General features: G+C 38.7%; 1 protein-coding gene across 1 annotated transcript in view; it reads left to right on the top strand.

Annotated features, from left to right (window-relative positions):
• The window catches only part of ABCD3 (ATP binding cassette subfamily D member 3), an 87,059-nt gene that overhangs the window by 25,431 nt on the left and 45,857 nt on the right, over positions 1-15,771 (top strand). Inside the window, exon 3 of the mRNA XM_036766404.1 lies at positions 14,398-14,496. Coding sequence (XP_036622299.1) covers positions 14,398-14,496 — 99 coding nt within the window. The remainder of the gene's footprint in view (positions 1-14,397; positions 14,497-15,771) is intronic.

Here is a 15,771-nt window from a genome sequence, read left to right as displayed (position 1 = left end):
TCAGTTAAAGTGTGTTAATGACATGCTGTATTAACATAATTTAATGCTTCCTTGGATCTGCAGTCTCAGCAAGGTAGATTTTCCTTCGATTGATACAGTTTATCATCTATCCACATCTCTCATCCTGTGCAAGTCATGTCCAGGTTCTCCAGTAAATTCTTCACAATGGGTCCATGGCTTGTGTACTTTCTTCTAGGTCTCATAACATGATAACCACTCATCACTCTTGCTATATGACTGACCCTCGTCCTTTTCTGATTTTCTCTGGTAATAGCCTTTGTACAACTTCTGCATAGTTGTTTCTTGGAAGCATTACCCCACCATGTTTCTCTCCATTAACCTTTGAGTGACCCACAACTAATTCTTGGAGACTGGTATATCGTCACTCAGTTCCATGTAGCATTGCCAAAATTGGTGTTAAAAGATGAAATTTATTTCAGGGAAAAGCTTGAGGATATTAAAAGCACTGCAGTTTCCTAAAGTCAGTCAGTAAATATTTTAAATACCTGCTGTTGTCAGGCACTGTGTGTAAGTACTGAGGATACAGAGAAAAGTGAAGATATCCCTGTTCTCAAGGAGCTTACGGTTCAGTAGAGGAGATAACATTTAAATAGCTATGTACAAGCGAGAAAAATTGGAGATAGTCAACAGAGGGAGGGAACCAGCATTATAAAGGAAAAGTTTCCTCTGTAAGATGAGATTTTAGCTGAGACTTGAAGAAAGCCAGGAGACAGATGAAGAAGAAGAACATTCAGGCATGGAAAACAGCCAGTGAAAATACCTGGAATTGGAAGATGGAGAGTCTCGTTTGAGGAATAGTAAGGAGGCCACTGCCGCTGGATCAGAGTGTATGGTGTGGGGGTGTGTGTGTGTATTAAATTTAAAGACTAGGCATGGGAAGGAGGTAGATTATGAATGTCTTTGAATGCCCAACAGAGGATTTTATATTTGATCTGAGCTAGAGATGAGAGAGTTGTTGGAGTTGATTGAGTAGATGATCAGACTTGTACTTTAGAAAGGTCACTTTAACAGCTGAATAGATTGTAGTGTAGTGGTGAGAGACTTGTGATAGGCAGCATAATCAGCAGGCTATTTCAGTAGTCCAGGTTGAGGGGATAAGAGCCTTCACTAGGGTGGTACAGTGTCAGCAGAGACATAGGAGCATATATGAGAGATGTTTCAAATGTAAAATTGACAGGACTTTGTAACAGATTGGAGATGGGGGATGAGAGAGTCTGGATTTGAGGATCACTCCTAAGTTGTGAGCCTGGATGGCTAGGAGGATAGTGGTGCCTGTGACAGTAACTTGACAGTAATAACAAGTTTGGAGGATGGGGGAGGGTTTTGAAGAAAGATAATGAGTTTAAGAATAATTTAGATATCCAGTAGGCAGCTGGAGATGTGAGAGTAGAGGTCAACAGGGAGATTAGGACTGGATAAGTAGATCTGAAAGTAATCATCATAGAGAAAATTGAATCTGTGAATGCTGATGAGATCGTCTGTTGAAGTAGTCTAGATAGAGAAGAGAAGAGGTCTAGAACTAAGCCTTGGGATGCTAATGCTTGATGAGTGTGACCTGCACAAAGATCCAGTAGAAGAGACTTGAGGACTGAGCATATAGGTAGGAAGAGGACCAGGATAGAATAATGTCAACCTAGAGAAGAGAGAATATCAAAGAGAAGAGGATAACAAAGTGTTAAAGACTGCAGAGATGAAAGATGAGAACTGAGAAAAAGGACATTAAGGTTAAGCAATTAAGAGATCATTGGCACCTTCCGAAGACAGCAGTTTTGCTTGAATGATGAAGTCAGAAGCCAGACTGAAGAGAGTTAAGAGAACGAGAAGAGAGGAAATGGAGGCATTGACTGTAGATGGTCCTCTCAAAGAGTTCAGTCACTAAAGGGATGAGAGATATTGGATGATAAGTAGTCAGGGTGGATGGATCACGTAAAGGTTTTTTGAGGATGGAAATGACACGGACATTTTTATAGACAGTAGAGGAGCAGCCAGTAGACAGGGAGAGATTGAAGATAAGTGAGAGAGGATGATAGAGGATGAAATCTGCTTGAGAAGTTGGGATGTTGTGAAATCCATCATTTGTGCATATAGAAGGATTTATCTTGGCATGGAGAAGGGCTTCCTCTTCATTTGAGCCAGGGATGAAGATGGAGATGGTGGCAGAATGCATCTGGGTGATGTGAGATTGGGAGAAAGGGGGAGGAGGGAATTCTTGGTTCATAACAAGCCTTCTTAGGTTTCTTTGAAACTATCCCTTTTATCATTTCTTAGGGTGCAACAATATCCCATTACATTCATGTGGCATAATATGTTTAGCCATTCCCCAATTAATGGGTACACTATTAGTTTCTAGTTCTTGATACTACAAAAAGCTGCTGTAAATATTTTTGTTCATATGTCTCCTTTTCCTCTTTCTTTGATTTCTTTGTGGGGTTAGGCCTAGATTTCCTTCTTTCCTTCACATCGCTACCAAACTTTTCTTTCTCTCCAGCTGATTAAACCAGGTGACATTAGAATAGCCTCACATTTATTTATGAACGACAGAAATATATAGCTGTTCCTGGAAAGGGACTTATTACCCAAATGAATCTTTTTTTTTTAAATTTAATTTAAATTTATTTATTTAACATATTTAGTTTTCAGCATTGATTTTCACAACAGTTTGAATTACAAATTTTCTCCCCATTTCTACCCTCCCCCCCACTCCAAGATGGCATATATCCTGGTTGCCCTGTTCCCCAGTCAGCCCTCCTCTCTATCACCCCCCTCCCCTCTCATCCCCTTTTCCCTTCCTTTCTTGTAGGGCAAGATAAATTTCTTCGCCCCATTGCCTGTGTATCTTATTTTTTAGTTGCATGCAAAAACTTTTTTTTTTGTTTTTGAACATCTGTTTTTAAAACTTTTAGTTCCAAATCCTCTCCCCTCTTCCTTTCCCACCCACCCTCCCTAAGAAATCGAGCAATTCAACATAGGCCACATGTGTATCATTATGTATAACCCTTCCATACTACTCATGTTGTGAAAGACTAACTTCATTTTGCTCCTTCCCAACCCATCCCGCTTTGTTGAATTTTCTCCCTTGACCCTGTCCCCTTTCCAAAGTGTTTGTTTTGATTACCTCCACCCCCATCTGCCCTCCCCTCCATCATCCCCCCCCTTTTATTTTTTTTTTATCTTCCTCCCTCTTCTTTCCTGTGGGGTAAGATACCCAACAGAGTATGTATGGTATTCCCTCCTCAGGCCAAATCTGATGAGAGCAAGGTTCACTCATTTCCCCCTCACCTGCCCTCTCCCCTTCTCCCACAGAACTGCTTCCTCTTGCCACATTTATGCGAGATAATCCATCCCATTCTATCTCTTCTTATCTCCCTCTCTCAGTATGTTGCTCTCTCATTCCTTAATTTCATTTTATTTCTTTTAGATATCTTCCCTTCATCTTCAACTCACCCTGTGTCTGCTCTCTCTCTTTTACATAAATATATATATATACATATATATACACATACATATACACACACATATATATACATTCATATACACATAGATATATACATACATACACATTCACTTATATATATATACATAAACGTATATATATGCATATTCCTTTCAGCTACCCTAATACTGAGGTCTCATGAATCATACATGTCATCTTTCCATGTAGGAATGTAAACAAAACAGTTCAACTTTAGTGAGTCCCTTGCAATTTCTGTTTCTTGATTACCTTTTCATGCTTCTCTTGATTCTTGTGTTTGAAAGTCAAATTTTCTATTCAGTTCTGGTCTTTTCATTGAGAAAGCTTGAAAGTCCTCTATTTTATTGAAAATCCATATTTTGCCTTGGAGCATGATACTCAATTTTGCTGGGTAGGTGATTCTAGGTTTTAATCCTAGCTCCTTTGACCTCCGGAATATCGCATTCCAAGCCCTTCTATCTCTTAATGTAGAGGCTGCCAGATCTTGGGTTATTCTGATTGGGTTTCCACAATACTCAAATTGTTTCTGACTGCTTGCAGTATTTTCTCCTTGATCTGGGAGCTCTGGAATTTGGCGACAATATTCCTAGGAGATTTCTTTTTGGGATCTATTTGAGGAGGCGATCGATGGATTCTTTTAATTTCTATTTTGCCCTGTGGCTCTAGACTATCAGGGCAGTTCTCCTTGATAATTTCTCGAAAGATGGTATCTAGGCTCTTTTTTTGATCATAGCTTTCAGGTAGTCCAATAATTTTTAAATTATCTCTCCTGAATCTATTTTCCAGGTCAGTGGTTTTTCCAAGGAGATATTTCACATTGTCTTCCATTTTTTCATTCCTTTGGTTCTGTTTTATAATATCCTGATTTCTCATAAAGTCACTAGCTTCCACTTGCTCCAATCTAATTTTTAAAGTAGTATTTTCTTCAGTGGTCTTTTGGACCTCCTTTTCCATTTGGCTAATTCTGCCTTTCAAGGCATTCTTCTCCTCATTGGCTTTTTGGAGCTCTTTTGCCATTTGAGTTAATCTATTTTTTAAGGTGTTGTCTTCTTCAGTGTATTTTTCAATATTTTTTTGGGTCTCCTTTAGCAAGTCATTGACTTGTTTTTCATGGTTTTCTCGCATCCTTCTCATTTCTCTTCCCAATTTTTCCTCTACTTCTCTAACTTGCTTTTCCAAATCCTTTTTGAGCTCTTCCATGGCCTGGGACCAGTTCATGTTTTTCTTGGAGGCTTTTGTTGTAGGCTCTATGACTTTGTTGTCTTCTTTAGGCTGTATGTTTTGGTCTTCTTTGTCACCAAAGAAAGAATCCAAAGTCTGTGACTGAATCTGGGTGCGTTTTCGCTGCCTGGCCATATTCCCAACCAACTAACTTGACCCTTGAGTTTTTCATTGGGGTATGACTGCTTGTAGACTACAGAGTTCTATGTTCCACGTTTGGGGGGGAGGTGCCGGCTCTGTCACATCAGCACTGCTCCTTCCCCAAGAACCCCCAGCCCGGGCTGGGCTTAGATCTTTAGCAGGCTGTGCACTCCTGCTCTGATCCGCCACTTAATTCCTCCCACCAGCTGGGCCTGGGGCCAGAAGCAGCAGCAACTGTAGCTGTCCCACCTCCGCTGGCCCCGGGGCTGGAAGCCAAACTGCGAACTTCTTCCACTCCCGCAGCTTTTCCCACTAACCTTCTCTGCAGTCTTTGGTGTTTGTGGGTTGAGGGGTCTGGTAACTGCCGCAGCTCACATAATCAGGGCGCTAGGGGCCCCATCCGCCCGACTCCAAGTTTGGTTGTTCCACGCCGCTCAGGCTGGGCTCTGCTCCACTCCGTTCCCAGCTCCCAGCTCCGTGTGGGATAGACCTCACCCAGAGACCATCCAGGCTGTCCTGGGCTGGAGCCCTGCTTCCCTCTGCTGTTCTGTGGGTTCTGCCATTCTAGAATTGGTTCAGAGCCATTTTTTATAGGTTTTTGGAGGGACTCGATACGGAGCTCACACTAGTCCCTGCTTACCAGCCGCCATCTTGGCTCCGCCCCCCCCAATGAATCTTTTATTGCTGGAATGTCTGGGATTTTTTTAACCTTCTAGTACTTCCTGCCTCCTTCAGAAGACCCCTGTCTCCTTACTCAAAGTAGTCTGTCAGTAGTGAAATAAGTGGAATTTTAAGTGTTCAATATCATGCAGCCATTTACCACCCCTAGCACTATTTACCCACCTTTGCAAATGACTACTCCAGCTGGACTCAGTAAAAACAGAATGATTACTAATTACTGAAACAGAATGACTACTTCTTTGTTCTTAGTGGCAGAAGAAAGCTATTCCAGGATAAAAGATTTTATGCACTGAATGTAAATAGTCCATTTCTGTTTGTACATGGTTGTTTCGCTGCGTCTTAGGGAATTAAATTTTGTTCATCCAGTGTTTTCCTTCAACAAAGCTCTATAAAATGGTTCTTGAGCCCTAGAATGTCACCTCATTTTACTTTCATTCCGTTTCTGGATTTGATCATATTCTGTTGCCATTTCTTAAGTTTAAACAACTGGTGTTTCTTCGTTTGTTCTAGTTCTTGACCCTATTTTTAATCTTTAGGTAGTTTGGTTTGGCATGCTTCTTGACAATTTGGTTTTCAAATTGAGTATCACTTCCTAGCTTTTATTCTTTGAACTGGGTTTTTTTTTTTTTGTACATTTTCGCCTTTGATGTCTTTCAAATGGTACTTCATGAGAAGAGTTTGCTCTCCTTCCTCTCTCCTCTTTTCTTGAATTCTTTCCTTTAAATTATGTGAGGATCGTTCAAATGCAGGTTCTGCATTTGTATTTATATGGGTCCAACGGTAACATATAAAACATAAGGGAAAAGTTTTCTAGAAAAATGTCTGATAGTGCTCTTTTATTGTTCTTGCTATTATGTAACATCAATTTTCCATTTCCCCACAGTTTCCCAACACTTTATTCTGCATCTCTAGGAAACAAAACAGTTAAGTTTTGATAAGGCCAGAGGTTTATACTTTTGTCAACAACATTCCAACATCACAGAAACTTAGACTTGAAAAGGAATTTAGAGGTAAATGCTATTCTACTGCTACTTATACTTCAGGCATATGCTTTAAGATTATTTAAGATTTTTGTACTATCCCTAGTGATCATTGCAGTTTACAAGAAAGAAAAAGGATCAAAATGCTATCTAACAGCCAGATTCTGTTTTCAGTTAGAGGTACTTAAGTACATTTAGCTTTTTTCTCCCCCAATTTTGAATCATTAAGCATGTGTTTTCAATTTTGTTCCAGGTGCTAGAGATTAGAAGATAAAAACGAGACAGTCCCTGTCCTAATGGACTTATATTTTATCAAAATTGGAACTAGCTATCTAGCTCTCTTAAGTCCCTAGTGCCTTTTTGACTTCAGTTTTTGGGCTTTCAGTGACAAGTCCAACTAATTTTTTGAGGACAAATACTATAAACATTTTTTCTTGGCATCCTCTCCCTTTTCTCTTCCTCTCTCCTCTTGTCTCTAAAGTCAAAACTTACAATTTAATACTTAGTAGATATCCCTTCAGTGATACAGTTTGCAGGTTTGCAAACTGTGCACATCACTTCTTGTACAACTCCTATTTATGCCCTTCCAAAAATCCTTGATGGAGGGTTCATCTAGTGTATCAGGAGACCATACTCTAGGACTTTTCACTTCCATTATGTGTGAGACTAATGCAGCAGTTGAGCAGTTAATCACTCTTTGCTACAGAACTGGTCCCCTTTTTTTTCCTTCATTATATATCTCCTTTGGGTGATCTTTTGTGCTTTTTTGTTGCATTGCCTACAAATAATCGGTATATTTGTGCCTGCTTTAATTTCTCCATTGTTTTTTGGGTCACCTTCAATTTTGATTTTTCAGAGATTGTGGAATTACAGGGTTCTGTCAACTCATTTTTCCTTCTTTTTCTTATTTTCAGGCAATACTTAACAATATTTTACCATTTTCCTCTTTTAATTATACAAATGGCTTTCTTTAAGACTTCTGTCTTCTCAGCTTCATCCTTCTCATTGGTATTGATTTTTATCTTTAATAAATCAAAGGTCTGACTGAACACTGCTGATTTGAAAATTACTCATATCAATAACTAGTCCTTTTCAGTATTTTAAGCTATCAGGAATTTATTTTTGTGGTGTTATTTTTGTGCTTACTATGTCTGTCACCTTCTAAGTATTATTGGTGAAGGTATTGATAATATAGATGTGAGACTTTTCTTAATCCTGAACCATCTTTTCCAACTTATTTTTTGCATTTCTCTATATCCACCTTTGCATTGAATTCACTGAATATTAAGTTATATATCCCTTAGTCTAGAGATTGATTGCATTCTTTGTAGAAGTTTTCTGACTGCTCATTCTCTGCAATATATTTTGGTACCCAAGCTGCAATAACTATTTCATGATAGTCTTTTTTGTCTATGCTTATTTGAATACAAGTTGACCAGCTGTCTCCATGTAATTATTTCCTGTTGCCTTTGGGTGTACAACGAACTGACCAAGTTGTATATTTGACCCCCTAAGGAGATAGTGGGTCATCTTTACTTCCGTTTAGCTGTAATTTCCTTTTCTTCTTTTAAGAGAAGATATTGCTATCGATATTGCAGATTCTGAATTGGCAGGAACCTCAGAGGCCATCTTGAACAGGAACTCATTCTGCAACATATGACTCAGTTCCAAGTGCGTACAAACCATTTCTTGAATTATACGATCTAGATTTTACCAAGTAATCTCACTGGCCTTTATAACATGAATACCACAGTTCTTTTAGCAACCCTAAGCAGGTTTCCTCTCCTTTCCTTAATATTCCTCTTGCTCTCAACATAAATTTTTTAGAAACTCTTTATCTGTAGCATTCATCAGAAACTTATAGTTTTCCTGATAACCAGTCTCAAAGGGTCTTGCCTTATGCAGTAGTCTTCAGCTTCCAGCCCTCTCTGCATCGCCCCCCCCAGTAGCTTACATATGTCCTTGTAAAGCTTTCTATCCAGCCTGCTTAACCTCATTAGAATCAGTTGTAATTGCATTGCCAGAATTTCATTTTTGATTCTCCCATTCCTCCTGAATCGACTTCCTTTTAAAAACCTTGTTATAAGAATTTGCCCATCTTATATTTAAACTCCTTGGAGTTTGCTTTCCCAAAGGCTGTGGGTATGTGTCCAATTATTTACAATATTCCCCTCTTTATCTCTCATGAAATCAAAAACTTCAGGTTCACATAGTTCTTGTCATTTCCAAATCCAAATTTAAGCTATCAGGTTTCTTCTTATTGCTCATGATCAAGTTCAGAATAACAGTCCTCTATTTTTCTTTTGCTTTTTGAAAGATAAATTTATTAGCAATGCAAATAAAGAACTTTTCAAGTGTCCTGTTTTTTAGCAGACGTCTCTGTTTTATTGCAATCCCCATCACTACCATGATTACCTGATTTTTGTCATCTTTGCGATTTATGCCAGGGATTCCTCATCCTGTTTTTCTTGCTAGCCTACCACAATGCCTCAATTTCTCCCTCCTTTGAGCTTCTTCCAAATGTCTTCAACTTTATATCCCTCCACTCAGGTTAGTTGATTTCCACCCAGATCTTTTTGGTATACAGTGTTGCCTCACATTACCTAATTGGTTATATTTGAACAATGTGTTCCCTAAAGTAGCTTCATTCCAGTCATGAGTTGTGTCCTGCCAAATTGCAGTGATAAGTAAATAGGATTTTGTTTGTGAAATGAGCCTCCCCAGCCTTATTAGAGCTCCTAAGATCACATGCCGATTTGATTTTCTAATTGCCTATTACCTATTGGAAATCCCTATCCTAAAGAGCTTCTAGCAACTAATATTCAACTTGTTTAAAACTAAACTATTTTTTCCATTTAAATTTGTTTTTCTTCATTGTATCAGCACTTTCCTAGTGATCCATACTTGAAATCTGAGACATCTTTGGCTGTCTATCTCATCTTACATATCAGATCTAATTATATGTAATATCTTTTGCGTGTGTATCGAAAGTGTCATCATTGACTGGTGACTGTTCAAGTTAATGTTCCCTTAAAAGTTTTTCATTCCTAAGATAATGTAGGACGAATATATTCAAGAGTTGAAAAGAAAGTTGTGTGTAAAGTTCAGGGGAAGGAAGTTTTATTACCTATTGCAAGGATCAGGGAAGGCTTTATCATATTTGTATTGGGCTTTGAAGGATGAATGGGGATTTAATAAGTGGATGAAGAGGGAGAGAAAATATTTCAGTTAATAGGGAATAGCATGAGCAAAGATATGAAGATGAACAGTTCAGGGCATGTTTGGAGGGCATAGTATTCCAGTTTGGATGAATGTGGACTGTCTGGTAGGTTGGAGCTGATAACAGGTAATATTGGGAAGGTTGGGTTATGGAGGCACCAGGTTTGGAGGGCCTTGAGTGCCAGACGGAGAGGAGTTTGGACCTTACTTGTAATATAAAGGGATGCCACTGAAGATTCTTGAGTAGAAGAGTGATATGATATATTTAAGAAAGATAAGGCTGGTAGTCATATGAAGGGTAGTTGGGAGTAGGATGCATTGAGGAGGTAGGCTATAATGTTAGGTGGCTATTGGAGTCATGCAAGTGAGTAAGAATGGGAAGTGGGAGAGAGATTGTAGAGACTAAATGGATAGGACTTTGTAACCAAATGACAAGGGCGGAAGAGGGAAGAGTTAACTATAACCCTAAAGTTTCAGATACAGGAGACTAAGTGTATGTTGGGGGTGCCATTGACAGAAACAAGGAAAAGTAGATTTAGGTGAAAAAATAGTAAGTTTGGTTTTGGTTGTACTGAGTTTGAGGTGCCTATGAGATATCTGGGTTTCTTGTCCTGTAGGTACTTTTAAATGCAGGCCTTGGAAATCAGGGCTGGAGAGAGCCACCTACAAAGAGGTGGTATTTCAAGCAAAAAATAGCATGATTGCAATTTCCAAGGGAGAATAGAGAAAGCAGAAAAGAGGGGCAGGAGCAGTACTTTGGACAGCTCTCTGCCTTAAGGGATTAGGAAAATGATGAGCCTAGTGAAAAAATATTTAAAACATACACACACAAACTTAATAAAAAGGTGAGCTTAAATACAAAGAAAAGGAAGTTTTTAGAGGCCAAATTGTTCTTACCGTTTACCATTATTGTAGGCATCATGTATATTATTTTCCTGGCTTCGCTTACTTTACTTTTTGTCAGTTCATGTAAGTCTTTCCATGCTTCTCTTTATTCATTGTGATCACCACTTCTTACAGTACAGTAAGTTCCATTACATTCATGAACCATTGGTTTAGCTATTCTCCCAATTAATGAATCGATCTACTTTTTTAAAAAAAGTTTTTTGATCCCGACAATGCAGCTCTAAGTGTTTTTATGTGTATGGAATCTTTGTATCAATTACCTTCTTGGAGTATATGACAGCAGTGCAGTCTCTGGGTCAAAGGATATAGATAATGTAGTCATTTTTTTTTTGCATAATTTCAAATTGTTTCCCAGAAGAGGGCCCAGGACAGACCCGTGTGGGATAATTGTGAAATATTTTGAAATAGCAGCACAGTTGTAACAGGCATCCAATTGTGATAACTTTACAGTTTATTATGTGAAATGGAATGCCGAATTTGGGGAACAATAAGTAGATCAGCTTGGCTTAAAAGTAGCACCTGTAAAAGGAAGTAGGTAATGTGTAGTAGCCTAGACTGGACAGGTGGTTTTTATCCAGATTGGGAAATGCTTTAAATGTCAAGCACAGGAGATTTGTATTTTATCCTTCAGGCAGTAGGGAAGCACTGAGACTTCTTGAGCAGGGAAGTGCTGTGGTTACGTTGGTGCCATAGAATATTTGTTTTGGCACCTCTGTGGAGGATGTATTGGAGAGAGGAGACAGTAGAAGCGAGAATTCCACGAACGAGGCTTTGGCATTAAACCAAAGGAGACATGATTAGGGCTTGGACTAGAATAGTAAGTAAAGAAAAGTAAATGGATGTAAGATTTCTAGAGCTAGAATCAACAAGACTTAGCTGACTGGATCTTAAGTTGCCAGCTATTAAAGACTCACACACTCTTGAGCCTTTTCTGCTTCTAAGATTTATATAATTTGCTTTTCAGAGTTTGTCCTATCATCATTATTCCTAGACACATGAAGATAAAGTAGTAACTTTGGGAGCAGTTATGTGTAGTCCTCTTTACTATGCAGTAGCTCTTTAGTTTTCCTACAGGATTCTATGTAGCTGAACATCCCCTTGATTTCCAATTCTCTGCCAGCACAAAAAGAGTTGTTATAAATATTTTTGTATGCAGAGGTCTTTTTCCTTTTTCTTTGATCTCTTTAGGATCCAGGCCTAGTAGTGGTATTGCTGGGTCAAAGGGTATGCACAGTTTTTTAGCCCTTTAAGTGACGTTCCAAATTGTTTTCTAGAATGGTTGGACCAGTTCACTACTCTACCAGCAGTTCATTACAATACCTATTTTTCCCTCATCTTCTCCAGCATCAGTCATTTCCGATAGGTATGAGGTAGTACCTCAGAGTTGTTTTCATTTGCATTTTTAACGAGTTAGTGACTTGGAAAATTGAGGGGATGCTCATCATTTGGGGAGTAGCTGAATAAGTTGTGGTATATGGTTGTGATGGAGTACTGTCGTGTTGTGGGAACCTATATGAATTGATGCAGAATGAAGTGAAAAGACATTTGTGTACAGTAATAACAATGTTGTAATGATGATCAGCTATAAAAGATTTGTTTACTCTGATCAATACAATGATCCAAGATAATTCCAAAGGACTCTATGATGAAAAAATGCTGTTCTCCAGAAAGAGAAATGATGAACTCTGAGTGCAAATGGAAGTATGATTTTCTCACTTTATTTTTCTTGCTTTTTAAAAAAATATGGTTAATATGGAAATATGTTTTGCATGATTTCACATGTATACTTTATATATTTCTTGCCTTCTGTGAGTGGGGGAGGAGTTGGGAAGGAGGAAGAGAATTTGGAACTTAAATTTTAAAAAGAAAAAATGCTTAATAAATAATAAATTGGAATTTTGTTTTTGTTTTTTGGCAGGGCAGTTAGGGTTAAGTGACTTGCCCAAGGTCACACAGCTAGTACATGTGTCAAGTGTCTGGGGCTGGATTTGAACTCAGGTCCTCCTGACTCCAGGGCCAACGCTCTACTCACTGCGCCACCTAGCTGCCCCATAAATTGGAATTTTTAAAGAAACATATAATAAATTCCACATTTCATAACTATAGTATTTATCTCTACTTCATTCTGAACTTCTAATGTTCTCTTCTGTGCGCTAAAAAAAATGCTTTAGTGGTCCTCTTTTTCTTTGTCATCCTTTGTTCTCCTTTGCCCACTACCCCAAGCCTTCCCCCAATTAAAAACTAAGAAGGAGGAAGGGGGGAAACAAAGAACGGAAAGAAGAAAGGAACTCTTGTGAAAAGTGTAGTGAAGCAAAATAAATCCACACGGTGGCCACGTCCAGAAATACATCTCTCTTTCTGCTCTGTGTCCTCTTTGTCAGGAGATGAGTAACATGCTTGATCGGGGTCTCCTGCGACACACACATACACACACATGCACGCACGCACGCGCGTGCGCGCACACACATACGCACACATATTACGTTGATTGTTTTTCTTTGCAGCGTAGCTGTACTTGTATAAGTTGTTCTCCTGGTTCTGCTCATGTCACTTTGCATCAATTTATACTTGTAGGATTCTTTGAGATTGTCTCTTTTATCATTTCTTATGGCATAAAAATATCCTATTATAGGTACCACAATTAGTTCAACCATTACTCAGTTGCCTAAGAGGCATTCTGAGAGTTGAGTGGCAAGTGGACGCCAAAGGTGGATGAACAGAACAGCCCTGAAGAGGGCTTGGCAAGTCAGGTGCTTGTCTTCCTTGAACACGTGACTCCAAGAAACTGTAGCATGAGGGGCCACAACCTGATAAAACTGCCTTGGCAGATGGGCTAAATCAGATTGAGGATAAATGACACACCTCAAACCCATTGGTGATTTAGGGGGACATGTACCCCAAGCATGTGAAGACTTCCCCTGGTGGAATGAGCACATGAGAACAGTTTGTTCCAATAGCCATGAAGGCAGCTGAAGTAGGCTCCATGGAGTGCTTAAAGCTTGATTAGTCTTCAGGGACATCATGATCATTTACTGCATCCTTGACAATAGCCAGTCTTGACTTTTGTTTTGCCACTGGACTTTGATGACTTTGGAAGAGAGAATGAGACTGATGACTTTCTGTAATCCTGCCTCCCTTAAATACAATTCATGCACAAATTAAGACATCACCTGTGACATCATTGGTCCTCTTTGAAAATGAAGGATGAACAACAGTGTAGCTGAACATAATCTGAATGGAAATTATAGTTGTAAACTTCACAAATATTTGAAAATACAGAGGTGAAGTTTTTATTCTGAATCCCAGGAAACAATAGAAAAAAATGGAGATAGAGTGACTCAGGGATTTCACTGTTCTTCCTGATAGTCATTCAGTCAATTCATGATAACTAGGGAGAGGTTCCCCCAGAAGAGGGTCTTTCTTTTCTATTTCTATATATTCCCCTAAAACCTTTTGGAATTCCTGCCATTTTTGTTACAAGTGTTCCAATAACAGTTTTCAAGTAAATCAACCCTTCAAAACTTCATAACTTTCTATTATTTTCCTTTATTAAAAATTTTCTTTGTTTTTATGTGTGTTTGTTGAATTGCTTTTGTCATATTGTAGTATACAGGAGAAACTTGCATTCTTACATACATGTCGTAAATAAAATGTTAACTTGGACAGAGGTAGCACACTTAGTTTTATGATTAATTTATGATATAACCCTATCTAAAAAAGTTAACTTCTTTTTCCTTTGTTTGATCTTATTTATAGAAAGAAGGAAAGAAAGAGAAGGCTGTGGTGGACAAGGTATTCTTTTCAAGAATTCGACAAATTCTGAAAATTATGATTCCTAGAACATTCTGTAAAGAGGTAAGTGTTATTTTGAAAAAATAGATGTTATGAAGTAACTTTTGATAAGTGTCATAGAAAGAGTGCTAGGTATGGAGTCAGAAAACCTAGGTTTGCATCTGATTTGAGCTTACTTGCCTGCTGAGTGCTTGTGAGAAAGTCCCTTAACATCTTCTAGCTTCAGTTTAATTTGTAAAATGGGCATAATGCTGTAATTATTGCTGGACAAGGTTGCTGTGAAGAAAAGTGCTTTGTCAGCCTTTAAGCATTCTATTAACATGACATGGTATATCATCTTTTTGGAGTGTAAGTCGAATTGTCTCCTATGTGGACATAGTAAAGAAAAGGGCATTTCTTTGATTTAGCAAGCTTGTACAAATGCTGTCCCATTCTTCAGTATGCCATCAGTGACTCTTAGGGTAAACAGACTAAGCAGTGTTAGAGACAACTGGATAAAACAAAGTAGACAAAGGCATTGTAGCAAACTTTGGAATGTGGTGGAGAAGAGCCACCAGAAACCTCTGGGGCAAAGGAAATAAAAGCATACTGTGACAGGGTTAGAGCACTGGCCCTGGAGCCACGGCCTCAGACACTTACTTGCTTTGTGACTGGACAAGTCAATTAACCTTGATTGCCTATGAAAAATAAAACAGAGAGAGCACACTGTGGAAACTGCTAGTTCTTCTGTGTGCAGCATGACTGAATCAGGCAGCACAAGTAACTGAGCACATACTGCAAGATTGTCCCTTGCAACTTCTGGCACCTGAACCAACAGAGTTATTTTAGGAGGGAGCTGGTAGTGACAAAGAAAAGTGGGTTCACTAGCTTTTCTGCCCTTTGCCTAATTTTAAAACATTGTTATCATCAGAAACACAAAGAACCGTTTACATTATTATCACTATAACCAGAATATTTAGTTGCATCTGGACCTGTAGGAAGGTAAGGGGGAAAGGAATGAACATATATAGAGCACCTAGGTACTGTATGCTAAGCATTTTACAACTATTGACTCATTGGATTCTCACAACAATGGGAAAGTGGGAGCTTTTATTATCCCTACTTTATAGTTGAGGAAACTGAGGCAAAAGGGATGAAGTGACTTGACCAGGGTTACACAGCCAGTCATTGCCTGAAACTAGATTTGAACTTGGGTCTTCTTGACTCCAGGCCTAGCACTCTGTCTACTGTATTGTCTGGTTGCATCTACTATACATATAAATATATAGATTCATTTAGAACTTGAAAGGGACTATAGGGGTAGTTTAGTCCTGACATTTTTATTTTTCAGATGAAGAA

The sequence above is a fragment of the Trichosurus vulpecula genome, chromosome 7, assembly GCF_011100635.1.
Source record: "Trichosurus vulpecula isolate mTriVul1 chromosome 7, mTriVul1.pri, whole genome shotgun sequence".
In the NCBI taxonomy this organism is placed as follows: domain Eukaryota; kingdom Metazoa; phylum Chordata; class Mammalia; order Diprotodontia; family Phalangeridae; genus Trichosurus; species Trichosurus vulpecula.
Note: the sequence above shows the minus strand (reverse complement) of the source record. Positions and strands in the feature narration are given on the sequence as shown.